The following is a 16632-nucleotide window of genomic DNA, read 5'->3' on the forward strand; positions in this document are numbered from 1 at the left end:
GCACCTGCTCATTTCACCTGCCTGGAGAGCCCGCTTTAATCTCTGACTCTTTGATACTATCTCAGTGCAGTGCTCCATCACTGACAGAGGAGTAAGTACGGAGATGTTACAGAGCTAGAGATAAACCTCTGGCCTTGCATGGTGGATGAACTTTCTTACACCGAGTCCTTGAAACTTGTGATGTTTCCTCAGCGATGGTCCTGATCAATACCACATTTTAGCTCCGCCGCAGCCTCTCAGCTGTTGGATTTCACAGATATTTTCTGATTTTCTTCAGAGCTTTTCCTCCATCTCTGGCTCACCTTCTCTTTATTAAAATAGACTCCACATTAAGTCCAAGATTATGCTCTTCCCACCACAGGTCAACGGGCTATAGCTGACTCCTCTGTTGAGTGTCATTATGTTTGTATCTTAGCCTCAAGCAGTTCACCACAAGTATGAAAATACATATTTTCTCACTTTCTTTCCCGCTGTGGAGATAGACTGGTTGAATTTGTCAAGGTTTTAGGAGATGTCCTCGGCCATTTCTGCTACTGCATTAGTGCAGTAGAGGTGAAAAGGTTTCTTTTTTAGTTTTTTTCTTCTGCGTCATCTACACTTTTGAAAAAGAACAATATTCAACAGCAACATTTCTGTTTTAGCTAATCCAGATGTCCCGCAAAGTACACCGTCACCAGTTTTGTTGCATGTTTTTAGTAAAACTGAGTTCAAATGTAAAGACTTCATAACTTTACTAAGGTTGATCCAGTAATGATATAACTGGGTTTACAAAGCATCCTGGAATATACAGAAAAACACAGTATTCAATTTTTGATTATTTCCTCTCATTCACATTATGCACTATGATTTCTAATATGCTTTTTCTGCTTGTTCCTGGCATTTATTGTATTTAGTGGCTCTATCTCTCTTACGTAAGATCCCACACTTGTGAAGCTGACGCTCTTTTATCCAGCCAATTTCTTCCAATTTGTGTCGCCTTTGACAAATCACAAGAAATCATTTGGCAGCAGTCGTTTCGGGGGAGATTTCCGCGCGGATCCTGTCACACCGCACATCCACAATACCTGCCAGAGGACTTTGCATTCACTGTATGGCACATAGGAACACTGAAGGATTATTATTTCATCTTTCCTTTAGAGTTCATTTCATGTCAGCTGTGACAGAGCGGCCTTTGATCTCGCTGAGAAAACTATGTACGTACAGAGCAGGAATGATCTGAAGAAATCCTTTCATTTAGCCGTGAGGAGTTTTGGAACTGTTTAACGCACTGATACCAAAAATTACATCAATGGTTCAAACTGAAGACTGTTTGCATTATGTGTCCTGTGTCCAGTCACTATCTAGGAGCTTCATTTATTCTTTAAAACATGATACTATGTTTTGTTATATTAGGTTAAACCCACAGCCTTTTTATCACCACTGCGTGAAGGTACTGTTTTGCAGAAGGACTGACTGGATGATCAGAATGCTAAGAGCAACTCTGTATGCGAGTTTCTCTACTTCCAATATCGCATCTGACAACAAAACAAAACCAAGCAAAAAGAAATAGACGGAAACAAGGCTGTCCTAAATGGCTAAAGTGCTAAGAAGCCCATTCTGCATCACAGAAGCATGGCCGTGACAAAAAACATTTCACATGACAGTTGCTGAGGATTTTTAGTTCCTGTGTGTGCAATAAAACCACGAGCTGTAAATCCTTTACTCATCCCTTCACCTGACAAGCTTTTTATCACACCGCTACACTGTATCGTAATTCCACCAACGTTGTCCATATGCTCGCTCGCTCGTGTAGCTTGAGGCCCGCGTCGGCCGAACCGCCCCCACACACACACACACAAAACAAACACGTGCTCAAACACAGAGCAGCCGTATGCACCGGCAGCACTAATTATGCCCCATTTGGAAGGCCAAAACTAACTGCCCCTCCTCATTCAGGACAGGAAAGCAATTCATACCAACTTCTACGACAAACAGAGGTGTTTGGGTTTGATAAAATACAGAGCAGACCTCAAAACTGAGACCTTCTCTCTGATGTAACTCCAACTCTACATGCCCTCATGTATATGTTAATGGAGTTTTCCAGTTATCACATGATGCAGAACCATCTGTCTGCTTAGTGCTTCACCAAGTATGATGTTCACTTCATAGCTGTTCCTTTCTTCCTCCCCGATCTTTTTATCTTTCAATTCTAATATTATGCAAATACAGACATCTGAAACTGAACCACTCCAGTTAGTATCAGGGTAAATGTTTAGTTTTGCAAACAAATCTGTTGTGCACTCCACTGCACTGCAATTGTTTCTATATTACTCACTTGCTGACATTTTGATGTGGTTTGGATGAACATTGCATTAACGCATTATAAAAGCTATAGCCCCCAGCCAGAGCGATGCAATATAATTCTGTCTAAAACATAAAAAATATTTGGTTGGATACCATCTGTATTCTACAATGGATTTTTTTATTTATCATTGTGACTTAGTAATTGAGCCCAAGATTGGATATATTAAAAACAAGCTATTTGGTTATCCTCCATTCTCATTTGTCATGGAAATACCATATGCATAGAAATCAATTCTGTGTGGGGAAATATCCCAGAGGATTGCGGTCGATTGCCAACCAAAAAAAAAAAAAAAAGAGGATCTTTTTCCCACGTGGCACGTAACAGACAACATTTTGAATAATTTACTGCTTGCGCAGCTACCTTTCAGAGTCATGATATGCACATGTGTGAATCCCAGCTGCACTGTTGTGTACACGGGCGCAGCGTGTGGAGTGGTGTTCAGACGAATATGGTAAGATAATGCCACCACAGGCGCACACACAATGGAAGATGAATGACTTTGATAAGTCAGTGTCAGTATGGTCATTCACTCAGAGCTTGACCGCCTAAAGGACAGGAAAGTAGCTGCACATTCTGAATACAAATACTGATTGTAGTTTAATAGCCAGAGCACCGGGGAAAACAGTTAATTTATTTGCATGATAAACTATTTATGCAACTGTGTACAGGCATTTAAGTGTTATATAATTAAATTTTGCTCGTAGGAAATCCAATAACTGGACTGGAACGCCATGTAGTTAATAAACTATAGCTTAATATTACTGATGTTGTTGCGTGCGCTTCTGTCTTATGAGTGCGATTCCAGCTCCTGTTTAGTGAACGATTATGTCAGAATTTATAACCATCACGATTTGTTTCCTTCACTGCTTCCCTTGCGGAGAGCTGCGCACTCCTTCTTTCTACACCTTTCTTTCCCTGCGCCTGACTGAACATGATTTGAGTTGTTCCATATCATTATGAAGGTGATTTATGCTCAGCAGTTGTGGCTGGATTGCATTTATGCCTGAAACTATGGGTTACGTTACAACGCAGTTAAGCCTGCTTCGCTGTTAATTAGCATGAGGGTTGTGTTTGTTTTTGAGGTCAAGGTGTAGTAAGAGTAGTAGTAAAGTGATGTGGCAGCACATATTGCATGAAAATGTATGTGCAGCACAGAGAAACCTCAATAAAAGATAAAAGCCTCAACCTCCCAAAGCAATCAAGCAAAAATGCTGTTATTATTTTTGCAGTGTGTAATAAGGTTTGAGGAGTTTGTTTATATAAGTTAGGGAATTATTTATGCTCCTACTGTGGAAACAGATTATTGCTCATTTCATCATGTTGCATTAGATATCTCGCAGCTAGTTGCTAAACATTGTAACGCGGTAATCACAGACTGCCGTTGCGGTAATTTGGTTAATGGAATTTATAAATGAGGCTTCGTGGTGAGCGTTGCACATTGTTTTCACTGTAAACAATCTGTGACAGTGCCACAGAAAGAGAGGCGACGGAGGCTGAGAAAGAGGAACCTGAGGGAGGTAGCTAAAAGAAGCGCTTCTTGCAAAGCTGGGTTCAAAGCAGCAGCCGACCAACGGCTGAATCACATCCACTGAAACATTCAGCAGCCAGTTTCTACACACTTTCCTCCAATGAGTGCTTTTGACTCTGTTGCTTTTACAGCATCTTAACACCAGCTTAAGAATACGTGCTGGCCTATGAGGGCTGTAGTGCTGCAGCAACGCAGATGTGATGGATCCCACGTAACTGTTTTTCAGCTCACTCTCGAGTTGGAGGCAAGCATGTGAACTAAGATGAGAATTTTTAGAATAGACAAACAACACCATCGATTTTCTGGAATGGTAAACATGACCAATGTTCATTTTTCCGAACTAGCAACCTTTTGTGATCATTCGAACGAAGACAAACCGCCCTTGATTATCTGAAACAGAGTTAAACTGGATGAATGCTCTGAAAGACGTTTTACAACTCACCCAAGTTGCTTCTTTGGTCCTGATGACTGATCTTCACAGTCTTACCACCGTTGATGCATCACCAGCTCCAGTGTAGAGGGCTGCAGGGCTGCAACCAAGCTAAGCCAGGCTCAGCTTCTGCTAGGCCACAACATGGCATCATCCAGCAAGGTGCTTTGGCAGTGTGCATTTCAAAGCTATTATCGTCAATACTCGAGGATTACGAAGTCAGACATTTGCAAAAAGAAGTCTTACATTCTTTTAGATTGAATGTCTGTGAAGATTTTCAGGTTTCCAGGTCATGGTATTGCTAATAATCAAGTTAAAGCTAAAATCTGATATCAATTCATAAAATTCTCAGATCGTCATTTTAAAATATACGTATGCCATTTCCTGCATCCTCTAGTTAGAAATCTTACACTGGTCTTGCGAGACAGGCATCGCACGACAAAGCAGGACGAGATTAGTCCACATGTGAGGGTGATCCAAAACATGGCAGTAGCTACAACTATGAGAGTGTCTCCAGGCTTGAAGGCTGGCTGGATTGATGGATAAAAAAACAAATGCCACATGTGCCAACTAGAGGTAAAATATTGTTGAAATACCACAAGTCTCTGGAACCAATGACAACATTAGTTTTTTGAGAATAGATCGATAGATGGAAGATCAGAAAAGAACATATTGGCAGTATAGGCTGACCCTAACCGGGAAATTAAGAGTAGAATTCATAAATGTAACAAATCTAGACAATCAATTTACATTTTTTGAAATGCTGGGCACATTTTCACTTTATTGGTCTTGTCTGCGATTCATTTTTTTTTTCCATCAGAGAGAATTTGCAGTATTGACTTTGTTTTTAATTGGTCTTCAGCCAATACAAACACACGTAACACTGTCTGGCATGTTTGAGCTAGTTAGAGTCCAGCAGTAATTTCCAGGTAAATAAGGCTAGTCAAATGAAGGGGACATGTCACATCTTGCTGGATGATTTGCTGGACATTTTTAATTAAAATAGGAACCTCAGGGATGTTTTTACCAATTAACTCAACCAGGATGACTATAGTCGAAATTTACCGGAGGGTCAAATAGATGTGCGTGCATGTGGGTTAAGCCAAGTATGTTGGAATAGAAAACATGGTGATAAAATACACATCGGGATGTAACGTTAGCTGTATTTGTCCTCGCTGCTGCAGAAACTGTACGCTTATGAGAGTCTTTAACTAACTTGAGCTGATAACTGTTATTCAGTTACAGCACGCCTATTCCAAACTTTGTGGAGAAACTTTACTGGGGCTTCTCCTCTTCTCCTGAACTCCTGTGAATATGTCAAGCAAGCGATCAAGTGCATTTTGACGGTTATGGCTGTAGCCAGACACTCGGATGCATTTCAGAGTGACAGCATGGGCCGAGTGTGTTTTTTCACAGAGTCGGAAAAACTGCAAGAGGTGTTTTAGGGAGTGAGTTTGCAGGGTCAAATCTTTCAGAGCTCATCGGTCGAGAAATCTTAGCTGCAGCCGAGTGAGTTGACAAAATAAAGAACAGAGAGTGATGGAAGTCAGTGTCATAACGGGGTCAGACTGGGACTGACGTACACAGTTTGACCAGACTAGCGTGCAGGGCAGTGGAGAGAGGAAGCTGTTGGCACTGACAACTGCCAGCATGGACAGAGATGTCCTGCGAGAAGGTTGATGTACACTGGAGGTGACAGGATTGTTTATTGCCTTGTCTACAACACTGTTAAATGTTAAAAGGAGTATTACTCTTTTATCTTGTGTTCTGTCTCATCAACTTATCCCCCCCCCCCCCCCCCCCTTCTCCTTCTCCTTCTCCACTGCCAAGAATACCATCTTCTGGCGACATTTAATCTCCTTTTGTGTTTCGCCATTTTCCTAATATTACTTTTCCTTTGTTTATTAATCTCTAAAGATTGAGAGAGACATTATCCTTTATTCCTCTTTGTGTCAGATTGAAGGAAAAACCAGAGTTGACAGCATCGTTATAAAATAAGACGCAAAGCCGTTAATTGTCATGGATCAGGTCTCATGGGAGTTGCATTATTTGTTTAATGAGATTGAATTTTAGCTTTCAACTTGGAGCACTTACACTTTAAAATGCTCCATTCATCACGCCCGACCACCTCTCCTTCCACATCACTCCCTTCCGGACTCAGTCCCCATTTCCATCACCATTTCCTTGCCATCTTTTTTTTTTTTTTCCTCTAGTAAAAGTAAAATCGAAATGCAAACAAGGCAAATCCTCTCTGCACGTCCTCCCACGGGAAAGACATGAAAAAAAAAAAAAACAGATGAGAGGAGAATCACTGCAATCTCTTCCCCTCGGATTGTGCTTACAGACATGGAGTGAAAAAGTACAAAATCATTTTTGCTTCTAATATTATTTATTACACTCATCAGGCATGCTGTCACTTAGTCAGAGGAAATGAAATTATGTACCTCTGGAAAAGCAGCCATAGGAACGTCCAATCCATCTTTTAGGCATAAAAAAGGAGGAAAAAATACTGTACAGTTCCAACTGCACTCTTCCTGTTTGTTCATTTCCTCTTTGATTGGCGCAGGTCAAATGTGCCACTACTGCAAATTAAACTCTCCAGACTCTCTCTCTCTGTGTGTGTGTCTGTGTGTGTGTGTGTGTGCAGGCTTTCATCTGGAAATCCCAAAAACTCAAGGTCTCCCAAGACTTGGTTGTCCAAATTACACCACATCCCCAAGAGCTTCTGGGCAAATTAAGTTGTGGAGTAATCTAACCGTAGTTTTCATTGCTCTAAACCCTGAAACAAGATTACCATGTTTTTAAGCCTAGACTCTCGTCTATGAATAGTTATGAAATGTGATCATAATCCGTGGCTTAGCGAACAGATGGTTCAAAAATCATTCTCACAGCAGGCATCTGTGTGTATGTGCTCCCCACATGTGGAACACTTGTTTGCTGCTTTGACAAACGCACGCCTCTTCGTGTTGGGGCTGACGGCAGAGAAAATTAAACGGCCGGCTACCGATAACACGCATGGACATAGGCGCGGATTGTGCTGTTGACAATGCGGCGCACGCGTATCAGTGGCTGCTCATTCAGGTTCACGGTCAGAGGAGCCGTGAGCGGCTACAGTTACTGAATGGAAGTTCCAATTCAGTTTTGTTGGCACAGTAATTACAGGGCAATCTGCTTAGCTTTTCAGCGCTGCAGCAATCCTAATACATGTGCATTATTTGTAAAAACAATTTTAGCGTCACACGGTTTCCTGTTTGTCAGACAAACTACTTTCATGGACGAATATAATGACACTTCCTTGCATTTCTCTGTTAAACGCTGCTTCCACAACGACACTAACTCTGGAAAAACAGAAATTCAATTTGGTGCACCAGGTTGCCTCAGTAAGTGCTTCAGGAGAGCTGCACCGCTAAACGGGAGTTCATACAAGGCCGGGTTATTTCGCTGCAGCAGAACAGTGGGTCGTTTTAGAGGTCAGATGTTTAACAGTTTAGACGCCTTTTTAAAAGAAAACAACTGTTTGATCGTTGTCTGAATACTTTGGAATCGGATCACGCGCACCTGAACTGTCGCTGTTGGAAACGCGCACCCCGTCGTGTCGGAGGTGACTCAGTTCAGCACGTAGGCTGAAATTGAAATTCCTGCAATTATCCAAAAAAAATTTTTTATTCACATTTCGCTTGCAAAGGCACCGATGACCTTTTTTGTGCGTCCAAGTTTTTAAGTTTTTTGAGATCGGTGAATAACTCCTGGATTAACTTGAAATCAATTTAAAATAAACTGTGTCTAAGGTTTAAAAAAAAAAAAAAAAAATTTAAAATGTGGGCTGTTTTTCTGTGTGTGCCTCTGCACATTGATTTTAATTGTGTGATGGCTGATTCTCTCTTTCTCATGCACTCTCAGGCCATCTGCACAGTTATTCAAATTTTTTTTTTATATAAAAACATAAATTAAAACTTTAACAGTTAATGATCCACATTTTGAGCAGCGATGAGATCTTAACAAGGTCTATTATCCACGTACCTGTTCATGAAGGCATTCACTTTGAGAGGAAAGGGGGGAAGCTAAAATCCACATTGTTAACATTTAAAGAAAATGAAGATTCAGTGAAACTCATAAAAAATTTATAAATTTGGAAAGTATGTGTTTTGTATCTAAAGTGAAGTTTGTGTTCTGACCTGCACTGTCCTTCCTGTAAAGGCTGCTGTAGCCTCAAGGTGAGACTATAGGACAGTCATTCTTTTGCTCTCGGTCTTTTTATTGCAATCACCAGTGTGCACCTGCGTGCCTCTAACTCCTTGCTTTATAAGGTTTTTTTTTTACTGCTTAATTTAATTGTTCATGTGGGACATGCGTGCACGCACACACACACACATAAAGCTGTCAGGAGTGAACATTAATCTATCTAGACTGAAAAGATAATTTCTGCTTTATCACGTTTGGGGAGCCCTATAATGAAAAGAGTCACACTGGGGTTTTAAAAAGATATAGAACGTCATCCCCATCCTCCTTTTCATGCACACATCCAATTTATATTCAAATAGACAGGAAAGAATGAACGGTAAAGGATAATGAAGTCTTATCAGGCTATAACTGGAGATGCTACGGTGCCACAAACTCACAAATATGCTGCCGTACACGGGCGTTTTTCTTATCAACGTATATATTTGCGGATGGTGGCTGATCTGAGTTACAGCCTAGCTGGTAATTGCTTTAAATATTCGCCACGCTGATAGTGGAATTCCCTGGTGAATATCAGTACATAATCATCTGTGTTTGTGTTATGGAAATTAAAACTTCTCAGATGCTTTCATTTCACGCTAATGTTGGCTGATAATCTTGACACGTGCACGGGAGAATTGAATAAAAGTCTTTGTTGAAGCCAAGTATAACGGTGACTTCACACTGACACAATGTCCTCAATATCAAAAATACCTAAAAAACATCCTTTCCATGTTTTCAGCGTGCCTTAAAGCACATCTAGTTTTTTTTCTCTTGCTTTTGATCGGTAATGTTCATCATCGACGTTCGCATTTGAAGTCCTTAAGCCATCTGTGATAATTTGATCACCCTAGTCTTGTTGGGATAAAGAGCCTAAATACTAACAAAGTGAATTAATCAAATCATAAGAGGCACATTTCCCATTCCCTCTATGTCCTGGTTAAGGAGGTGCTGAATCGCTGTCTCTCCTCTTTGTCAGTCATGGTGCTTAGTGACATTTCTGTATTTACAGACACACACCAAAGCCACACGTGCATAAAAAAGAAAAAAAAAAGAAAGAAGAAGAAGCCTGTCATGCATGGTGTAACTATAAATAAACCTCCAGCGCACTTTGGATTTTGCACTTTTGACAGGGTTTGATGATTATACACGACACAGCAAGCTCCTCCGATTCCTTTTAAGAAAAAAGAGAATAGAGAACACCTTGAAGTGCTAAAACAGAGCACAGAACATGTAATAGCCAACATTAATACTGATAAATACAGTGACTTCAGCTAATGCTTAACTGCAGCAGGCAGGGAGAACCAGCTCAATCTTGCTATTGATCATTGAGGCTAACCCTAGCCCTAAAATAACTATAGTCCAGTAAAAACAACAGTCTTTGAGAAACAGTTCACCATTCCTGTTTTTAGTTTTAGTTTTTTTTCCAACATAACCTTTGAGGGATCTGGAGGTGAGCCAATGTTACAGCCTTCCTCCTTTTTGATCAGGTTATTTATGTTCTTCCTGTCCTCTGCTGTAATGCTTCCCCGCCAACAAAAAACAGCAAGAGGGTGATCCTACAGGGAGGTGAGTTGCCAACAGGAGGAAGTGCTGTACTGTACGTGTCTCAGCTAGGGCAAGAAGCGTCGGGTGACAACTGGCATTGTGTACACATGTTTGATCGCGATATGTCGGCGAAGCATTCACGAAGCGTGAATTGATTAGAATTGATTAGAATAAGCAAATGCGAGGGTGACTTCAGGGCCTAAGCTAAGCAATGTGAGTTGTGAACAGACAGTTCTTTAGACCATGCTGGGGAGGGGGAAAAAAAAAGAACCTGCAAGTCCCAAGTGCCGTGTCCACATGCTTGTTCTTCTACTCTGTCAAAACAGTGACTCTGCCATTCCTGATAAAGCCCTGTCTGGGCCGAGGCAATCGGCTGTGGGGCAGTGGCTAGAAACCTTTTGTAATCTTGGCCTTCTCAGCCAACAATCGCACCAAGCTGGACGTGCCGAGATAGGCTCCTAGCACACTGAAAATCACATCCAATGCGAAAGTCTACTATTTGCTCGATTGAGTCAACGCTCAGTGTGAGACAAAGGGATGAAAGCTGGTTTCCTTCTACCCTGGCTGACCAGTGACAATGATAGGAATTAGTCTGATATCTTGTATGATTTTCTAAATGGTGTCAATATAACTAAACACTGAGCACATGCAGGGAGGGATTACTTTGCCGAAATGAGAAGATGAGGGTGAAATTATCTCAGTAAATCCAGTGTCAGCGCAACGGTATAATTATGGCGTCTGTGGCAAAGCAAAAAGTGACTCATTCAGCAGCCAGAGAACAAGTTTTTGTAAACAAATCTAACAGAACTGACACTGTCTCTCTGCGTCATCCTCTCCAGGTAACGTGTTTGTGGTGAGTCTGGCGTTTGCTGACCTTGTGGTAGCCTTCTACCCCTACCCCCTGGTTCTCTACGCTCTCTTCCATGACGGATGGGCACTGGGGAACACACAATGCATGGTAAGACCACATCACTTGCAGCATATTTCCGTGTACCTCCACTGCAGAGCCAATAAGCACACTCCCCACACAGTCTGACACTTCGCTCCCTGTCTCCTCTGTGCAGGTCAGTGGTTTCCTTATGGGGCTGAGTGTCATCGGTTCCATTTTCAACATCACTGGGATTGCAGTGAACAGATACTGCTATATCTGTCACTCGTTCTCCTACAGTCGGCTGTACAGCTATCGCAACACGTTGCTGTTCGTTGCCTTAATTTGGCTGCTCACTCTGGTGGCCATTGTCCCGAATTTCTTCGTTGGTTCCCTGCGCTATGACCCGCGGGTTTACTCCTGCACCTTCGCCCAGAATGTCAGCAGTTCCTACACAGTGGCGGTGGTGGTGATTCACTTCCTGGTTCCCATTGCAGTGGTTACCTTTTGTTATCTGCGCATTTGGGTACTTGTGATTCAGGTAAGTCTACTGATTCTTTATATGGTTATTTAAAAATAAAGTAAAGAAGCTCAAAGCGGGTACTTATACGACATCTTTTGCAAATAGCATAATAGAGAAATAGCCTAATAGTAACAAGACCCACCAGCCTTCAGGGTTCATCCAAATTGAATCTGTAATGTAGAAAATGACCATTTCAGTTTTTGAAATTTTGACCTTTAATAGTGGACCTGTGAGGGGATTAGAGGATTTTTTTTAAATGCCAGAATAAACTGACAAAATACATCATGCGGTCAGGGAAACCCCTTTTGGCATATAACATTTAATTATGAGTAAGAGGTTTAAGAAAAAAAAAAAAAAAAGAAAAGAAATGGCAAAGTAAGTATCCGTGACTTCAGCAGTGGTAGTTTGTTAAATGTTGGACAGAAAGTAAAGTAAATCAGTTTAGTATGTGGTCTATTTTTGGTGGTAATGAGTAACGCAACTAATAACCACTTCAAATTAAATTAAGGAATTACAATTAAATTAACATTAAATTGTCTTTGTCTTGATTGAAAATATTAACGGACCACTGCAGCCTATAGCAGGAAAACATATCATATTCCCTTGATTTCCTGTTTTTGATCCATTATACAATGATACAACCAGTCAACCAGTCAGTCATCAGTTAACCTGAACCAACTGTCCAGGATATATGGAAATCAATGGTCCCTTCTTGAGATCTATGGGATTGAGATCATGCCATAATTCAACACAGTAGTGATGATCTGATGTTCAACTTGTGATTGGACTGGACTTCAGCAAAGAATAACCAATACATTAAGAGTAAACGTCCTCAACTCCAGGGGCCTGGCTTTCTTTTTCAGACCGTCTTATTTAGAGTTTCTAAACGAAGAGAATGCTCGCAACAAAATCACGACTTAAAAGCTTAAAACTTTGAGGTCAAATCTCTGGGTGTTGCAAAGTCTGAAAGCTCAATTTCAACAATGCAATACGAGTGCAAACATGTCTTTCGAGGTCTCAAAATAGTAGAAGTAGACATTTCTTCCAATCAAGTTTCAAGGTTTCCGAACTTTTCTACGCACATATGCACTGCAGTTTTCAGATGAACTTTTACAAGGTTCAAACCTGGGACACAAAGTAATACAATTGGAGAATGGAGACAAATTTAAAAGTCTGAAAAGGTGTTGGAGAACTACTGTAAAAAGATTACCAAAGGTGTGGAAAAGGAAATTTTTAATATAAAATAAAATTTAAAGACTTTATAATTCTATTTTATTCATCTTTTTCATTCTTTAGAAACAGTTTGCAGGCTTTCGAAACTTAAGTTTAAGTTTGGAATTTGGAATCTTAAGCCTACTGAAATCCAGAGGAAAACAATATTAGTGAGCAAACGACTGTCCCTAGTAATTAACTAGCTCTATGTGCAATAATCAGTAAGGTAATTCAGGTTCTTTAGTAACTGGGTATGTCTGACAGGCTCAGGGACCAGATATCTTCTTTTGTGCATTTAAATGTGTGTGAGGTCGAGACAGAGCGGAGCCTCCTGGTATCATTTACACTCTGTTCTCTATTTTGTGTGTTTTCATCGTGTGCAGGTGCGACGCAAAGTGAAGACCGAAGAGCCTCGCCTCAGACCGAGTGACTTGCGGAATTTCCTCACCATGTTCGTGGTATTTGTGCTCTTTGCCATCTGCTGGGCCCCACTCAACCTGATTGGTCTGGCGGTGGCAATAGATCCGTCCCGCGTGGGCCCCCGTATCCCCGAGTGGCTCTTCGTGGTCAGCTACTTCATGGCCTACTTCAACAGCTGTCTGAACGCCATCATCTATGGCTTACTCAACAGGAATTTCAGGAATGAGTACAAACGCATTGTCACCTCCGTCTGGGTGACTCGGCTTTTCGTGACAGAGACTTCTCGAGCCGCCACGGACGGCAGGAGCATGAGGAGCAAGCAGTCGCCGCCCCCGCCGCTCAACAACAACGAGTCGGTCAGAGATCGCACAAACAAAGAATGAAACATGGATCCTTGAGCCCGTAAAAATGGTAATTCCTGTTCTTATGTGATACTTAGGCAGTTGTGCAGCTAAAGAGTATCAAGTAACAGATGAAACTGAAAAGCATGGCTTTGTTTTCTGGTAGTTTCAATAGGGAAATGAAGAATTTAAAACTAAAAAAAAATAAGAATTAATACTTTTTTGAATTGTGATTGGAATCAACAGAGTGAACCCTTTAGAGATGTTACTATGTCCTGGGAGAACTGAGCCATGCATTGCAGTTTCATGATGTTATTACTCTTATAACAATCAGAATGGTACACTAATATTACATTCAAAATCTGATGTCCTTTAATGACTGCTGCTGTGGACTCTACGACATATTACACAAAACTGGGTAACCATTGGTAAAACTGGTAAACACGCGCCTCACTTTAGTAACTTCAAAAGCCTCAAATAGTACAGCTAGTACAACTCGCCTCACTTGAACGCCAGTTTAGTAAAAGAGGAGAAAAGTCTGACGATAATATAGAGTTTTGCGTGACAGTAAAGTGGTCGGACTTACACACTAAGCGTACATGCTGCAGTAGCACGTACTTAATACTGCCTGGTCTGACCCTTCTGCACTGCAAAGAACTAGTAACAGAAACTTAGTAATATATCCAGAATATCACTGATGGATGACACAAATCAAGACTGAACCATGTCTTATGTCCTATTTTAGTTACTGAATGTCCCAGAGCAAACATGCACTTGATGTAGGAAGGGGAGGATGCCTACGTCTACTATTGCTGCTGCATCTATCAGTCTACAGGTCACCCATACGTCGCTGCTGCTGCCATTCGGCCCTCTCTTGCAATACAGGTTTTGTTTTTTTTGTGTACAAGCTACAGCAGACTTTAGTCACTGCGAACTTTGCAATGACTTTCATTTTGAGAAACATTTACTGATACAGGAGAGAGTCTTTGGATTTTATTTAACATATTCACAAGCTAACTAAGTTAAATGCCCCTTTACCAGGTGCAACATTCAGGTGATGTGTCAAAAATTATGATCCAGGGATAAATTATACAATATTCTGCTTAATTTTGAAACTTGGCAATCTCAAAAATTATAGTTGTGGTTGATTTGGTGACACCTGTAGTTATAGGTGGTAATACTTCATTTAATACTACATGTCAAAGAGTTCTGTGTGCAGCAAACTACTGTCTTTAAAAAAAGAAAAAATAAGACGTCAGGCAGTAATTGGCTTTTCCATCATTCTGTGATGTAATACTTGTGCTGCACGCAGCATGAGTCTGCAGGGTGCTATTAGACGAGTTTGTTAGCTCGCTGAGAAATTGGAGGAGCGCGGCCGGTCGCCTGCAGCCATTCGTCTAACGGCTCACTGTTGGCGCTGCTTCTTGTTCCATTACTGGCCAAAATATCTGAGAGCAATCAGCTGTCAAAAATGGCGGCCGTCTCGTTTCGTAGGCGTGTTTTCTGATGAGCGGTAGCAGCGCTCACTGCATTTCCTGTAACTTCTTCAAAATGAAAGTCGGCTTGTTTACACGTATACTATCATCTGATGAAGATTTAGGATTCTATAGCATTTAGCATAAAGCATCAACATATCTGTTGATACAGATTATATTAGTAGTAACTTAATCCAGCATTTTTTTCCATGGCCTGTCGCCACGGACTTCAGGTTCTTAATAATGCATAATAAATAATATTGCAATACTTTCATCACGTAGGCCAGAGGCTCAGTCACCGCTGTGTTACCTCATTTAGCGGATGATAGTGACTCTAAATCTTTGAGATAGCCACTTTCATCTTTTTGGTACTTTTACTTAATTAGAGGTTTTGGGTGCTGATTCCACTACATGTCCACACCCATAGAGCAGAGCAGCTTGATAGAGAGACACACAGGGAGAGCCTAAGTCCCTACACTGATGTCAACAAATTAACAAAATCACAATGCAATAAGTCCAATTTCACCAAATAGCCGAATGCAGCAGCATGGGTGTTTTTTTTTTATGCACACCAACACTTTGCTATGCAATTCAAAACACAGTAGGCAACATCAGTTGCACCTGAAAATGATACCTATTGAACGGAGCTAGTCCCTCATAGTGCATCCGTATTTTAACAAGCTGCCATAGTATATTATTGATTCATTATACACAATGCTGCTCTCCAGTCCACATATTTCCAGAAGGATTAAAATACACGTTCAGGATATTACCCTGCCTCTATGTCAGGAAACCTCCCAGAAACCCAGAAAAAAAGTAAGTGCATAAATTCATTTACCGAACAAGCAGCAAGCAATATAGACTGAGCACAGGTTCCTCTGCCTCCTACATCATATGCTGTACCATATGTTAGTTTTATGCAGTGATGAGTCTTATTCTTCATTCTGAAATACTTATGCAAAACCTTAGCTTTTCATTTCATAGTGATTTATCTTTGTTAATAAATGTACTTATTTTATTTTCTAAGAGAGAAAAAAATAATAATTACCAGGGACTCGCTTTTGATGCTTTCACTGTGGAAATAAAACAAGCAGAGCACATTAGAGTCGGTCACTCGGCTGCGTTCACTTTGACAGAAGAGAGACATTGCTCGCCTCTTATCTGAACAGTGTAGATTGTTGAGAAGGTACAGCTCATATCTGTATTCCCATCTCAGGGTGCCTACCTACCGAACATGTTGTTGTGATATACAGCAGTCCGATACAGTCGCAGTTTATTAGCTGCCATATGAGGGAGCCTGAAGACATTTCAGTGGGATATTTTGTAAATTATTGTCAGTGTGGTTTTTAACTGTGGTATATTGTTATTGGAGATGTATTCAAAATGTGTTTTTTTACATATATATATATATAAATATATATATATATATATATATATATATATATATATATATTTGGATCTCAACAACCCCATGCAATTAACTGGTCATCATTGGATAATACTCAACTTCCCTTCACATTAACTTCACTACAGTTGGAAAGTGCATCTAAAACAACCCTTTGCTTAGTCGGTGCTTGCATTGCATCACTGTGACTACATGTGTGTATAGTGATGGACACGGATTAGAAATTGAAAAGGGCAAGCTGCATAAAAAATTAAATGTATTTTGCTGCACGTCTTTGTTCTTGCACAGGGTAAATTGTGCAACCGAAAAATCGGTACTGT

General features: G+C 40.7%; 2 protein-coding genes across 2 annotated transcripts in view; both read left to right on the forward strand.

Annotated features, from left to right (window-relative positions):
- The window catches only part of mtnr1bb (melatonin receptor 1Bb), a gene marked incomplete at both ends in the record, with an annotated part of 29097 nt that extends 15623 nt beyond the window's left edge, over positions 1–13474 (forward strand). The window contains 3 exons of the mRNA XM_084564464.1: positions 10908–11026; positions 11133–11477; positions 13055–13474. Coding sequence (XP_084420590.1) covers positions 10908–11026; positions 11133–11477; positions 13055–13474 — 884 coding nt within the window. The remainder of the gene's footprint in view (positions 1–10907; positions 11027–11132; positions 11478–13054) is intronic.
- grik1a (glutamate receptor, ionotropic, kainate 1a) overlaps positions 1–16632 on the forward strand; it is a 211024-nt gene that overhangs the window by 184591 nt on the left and 9801 nt on the right. The window lies entirely within an intron of this gene.

The sequence above is a fragment of the Chelon labrosus genome (assembly GCF_963514085.1).
Source record: "Chelon labrosus genome assembly, chromosome: 17".
In the NCBI taxonomy this organism is placed as follows: domain Eukaryota; kingdom Metazoa; phylum Chordata; class Actinopteri; order Mugiliformes; family Mugilidae; genus Chelon; species Chelon labrosus.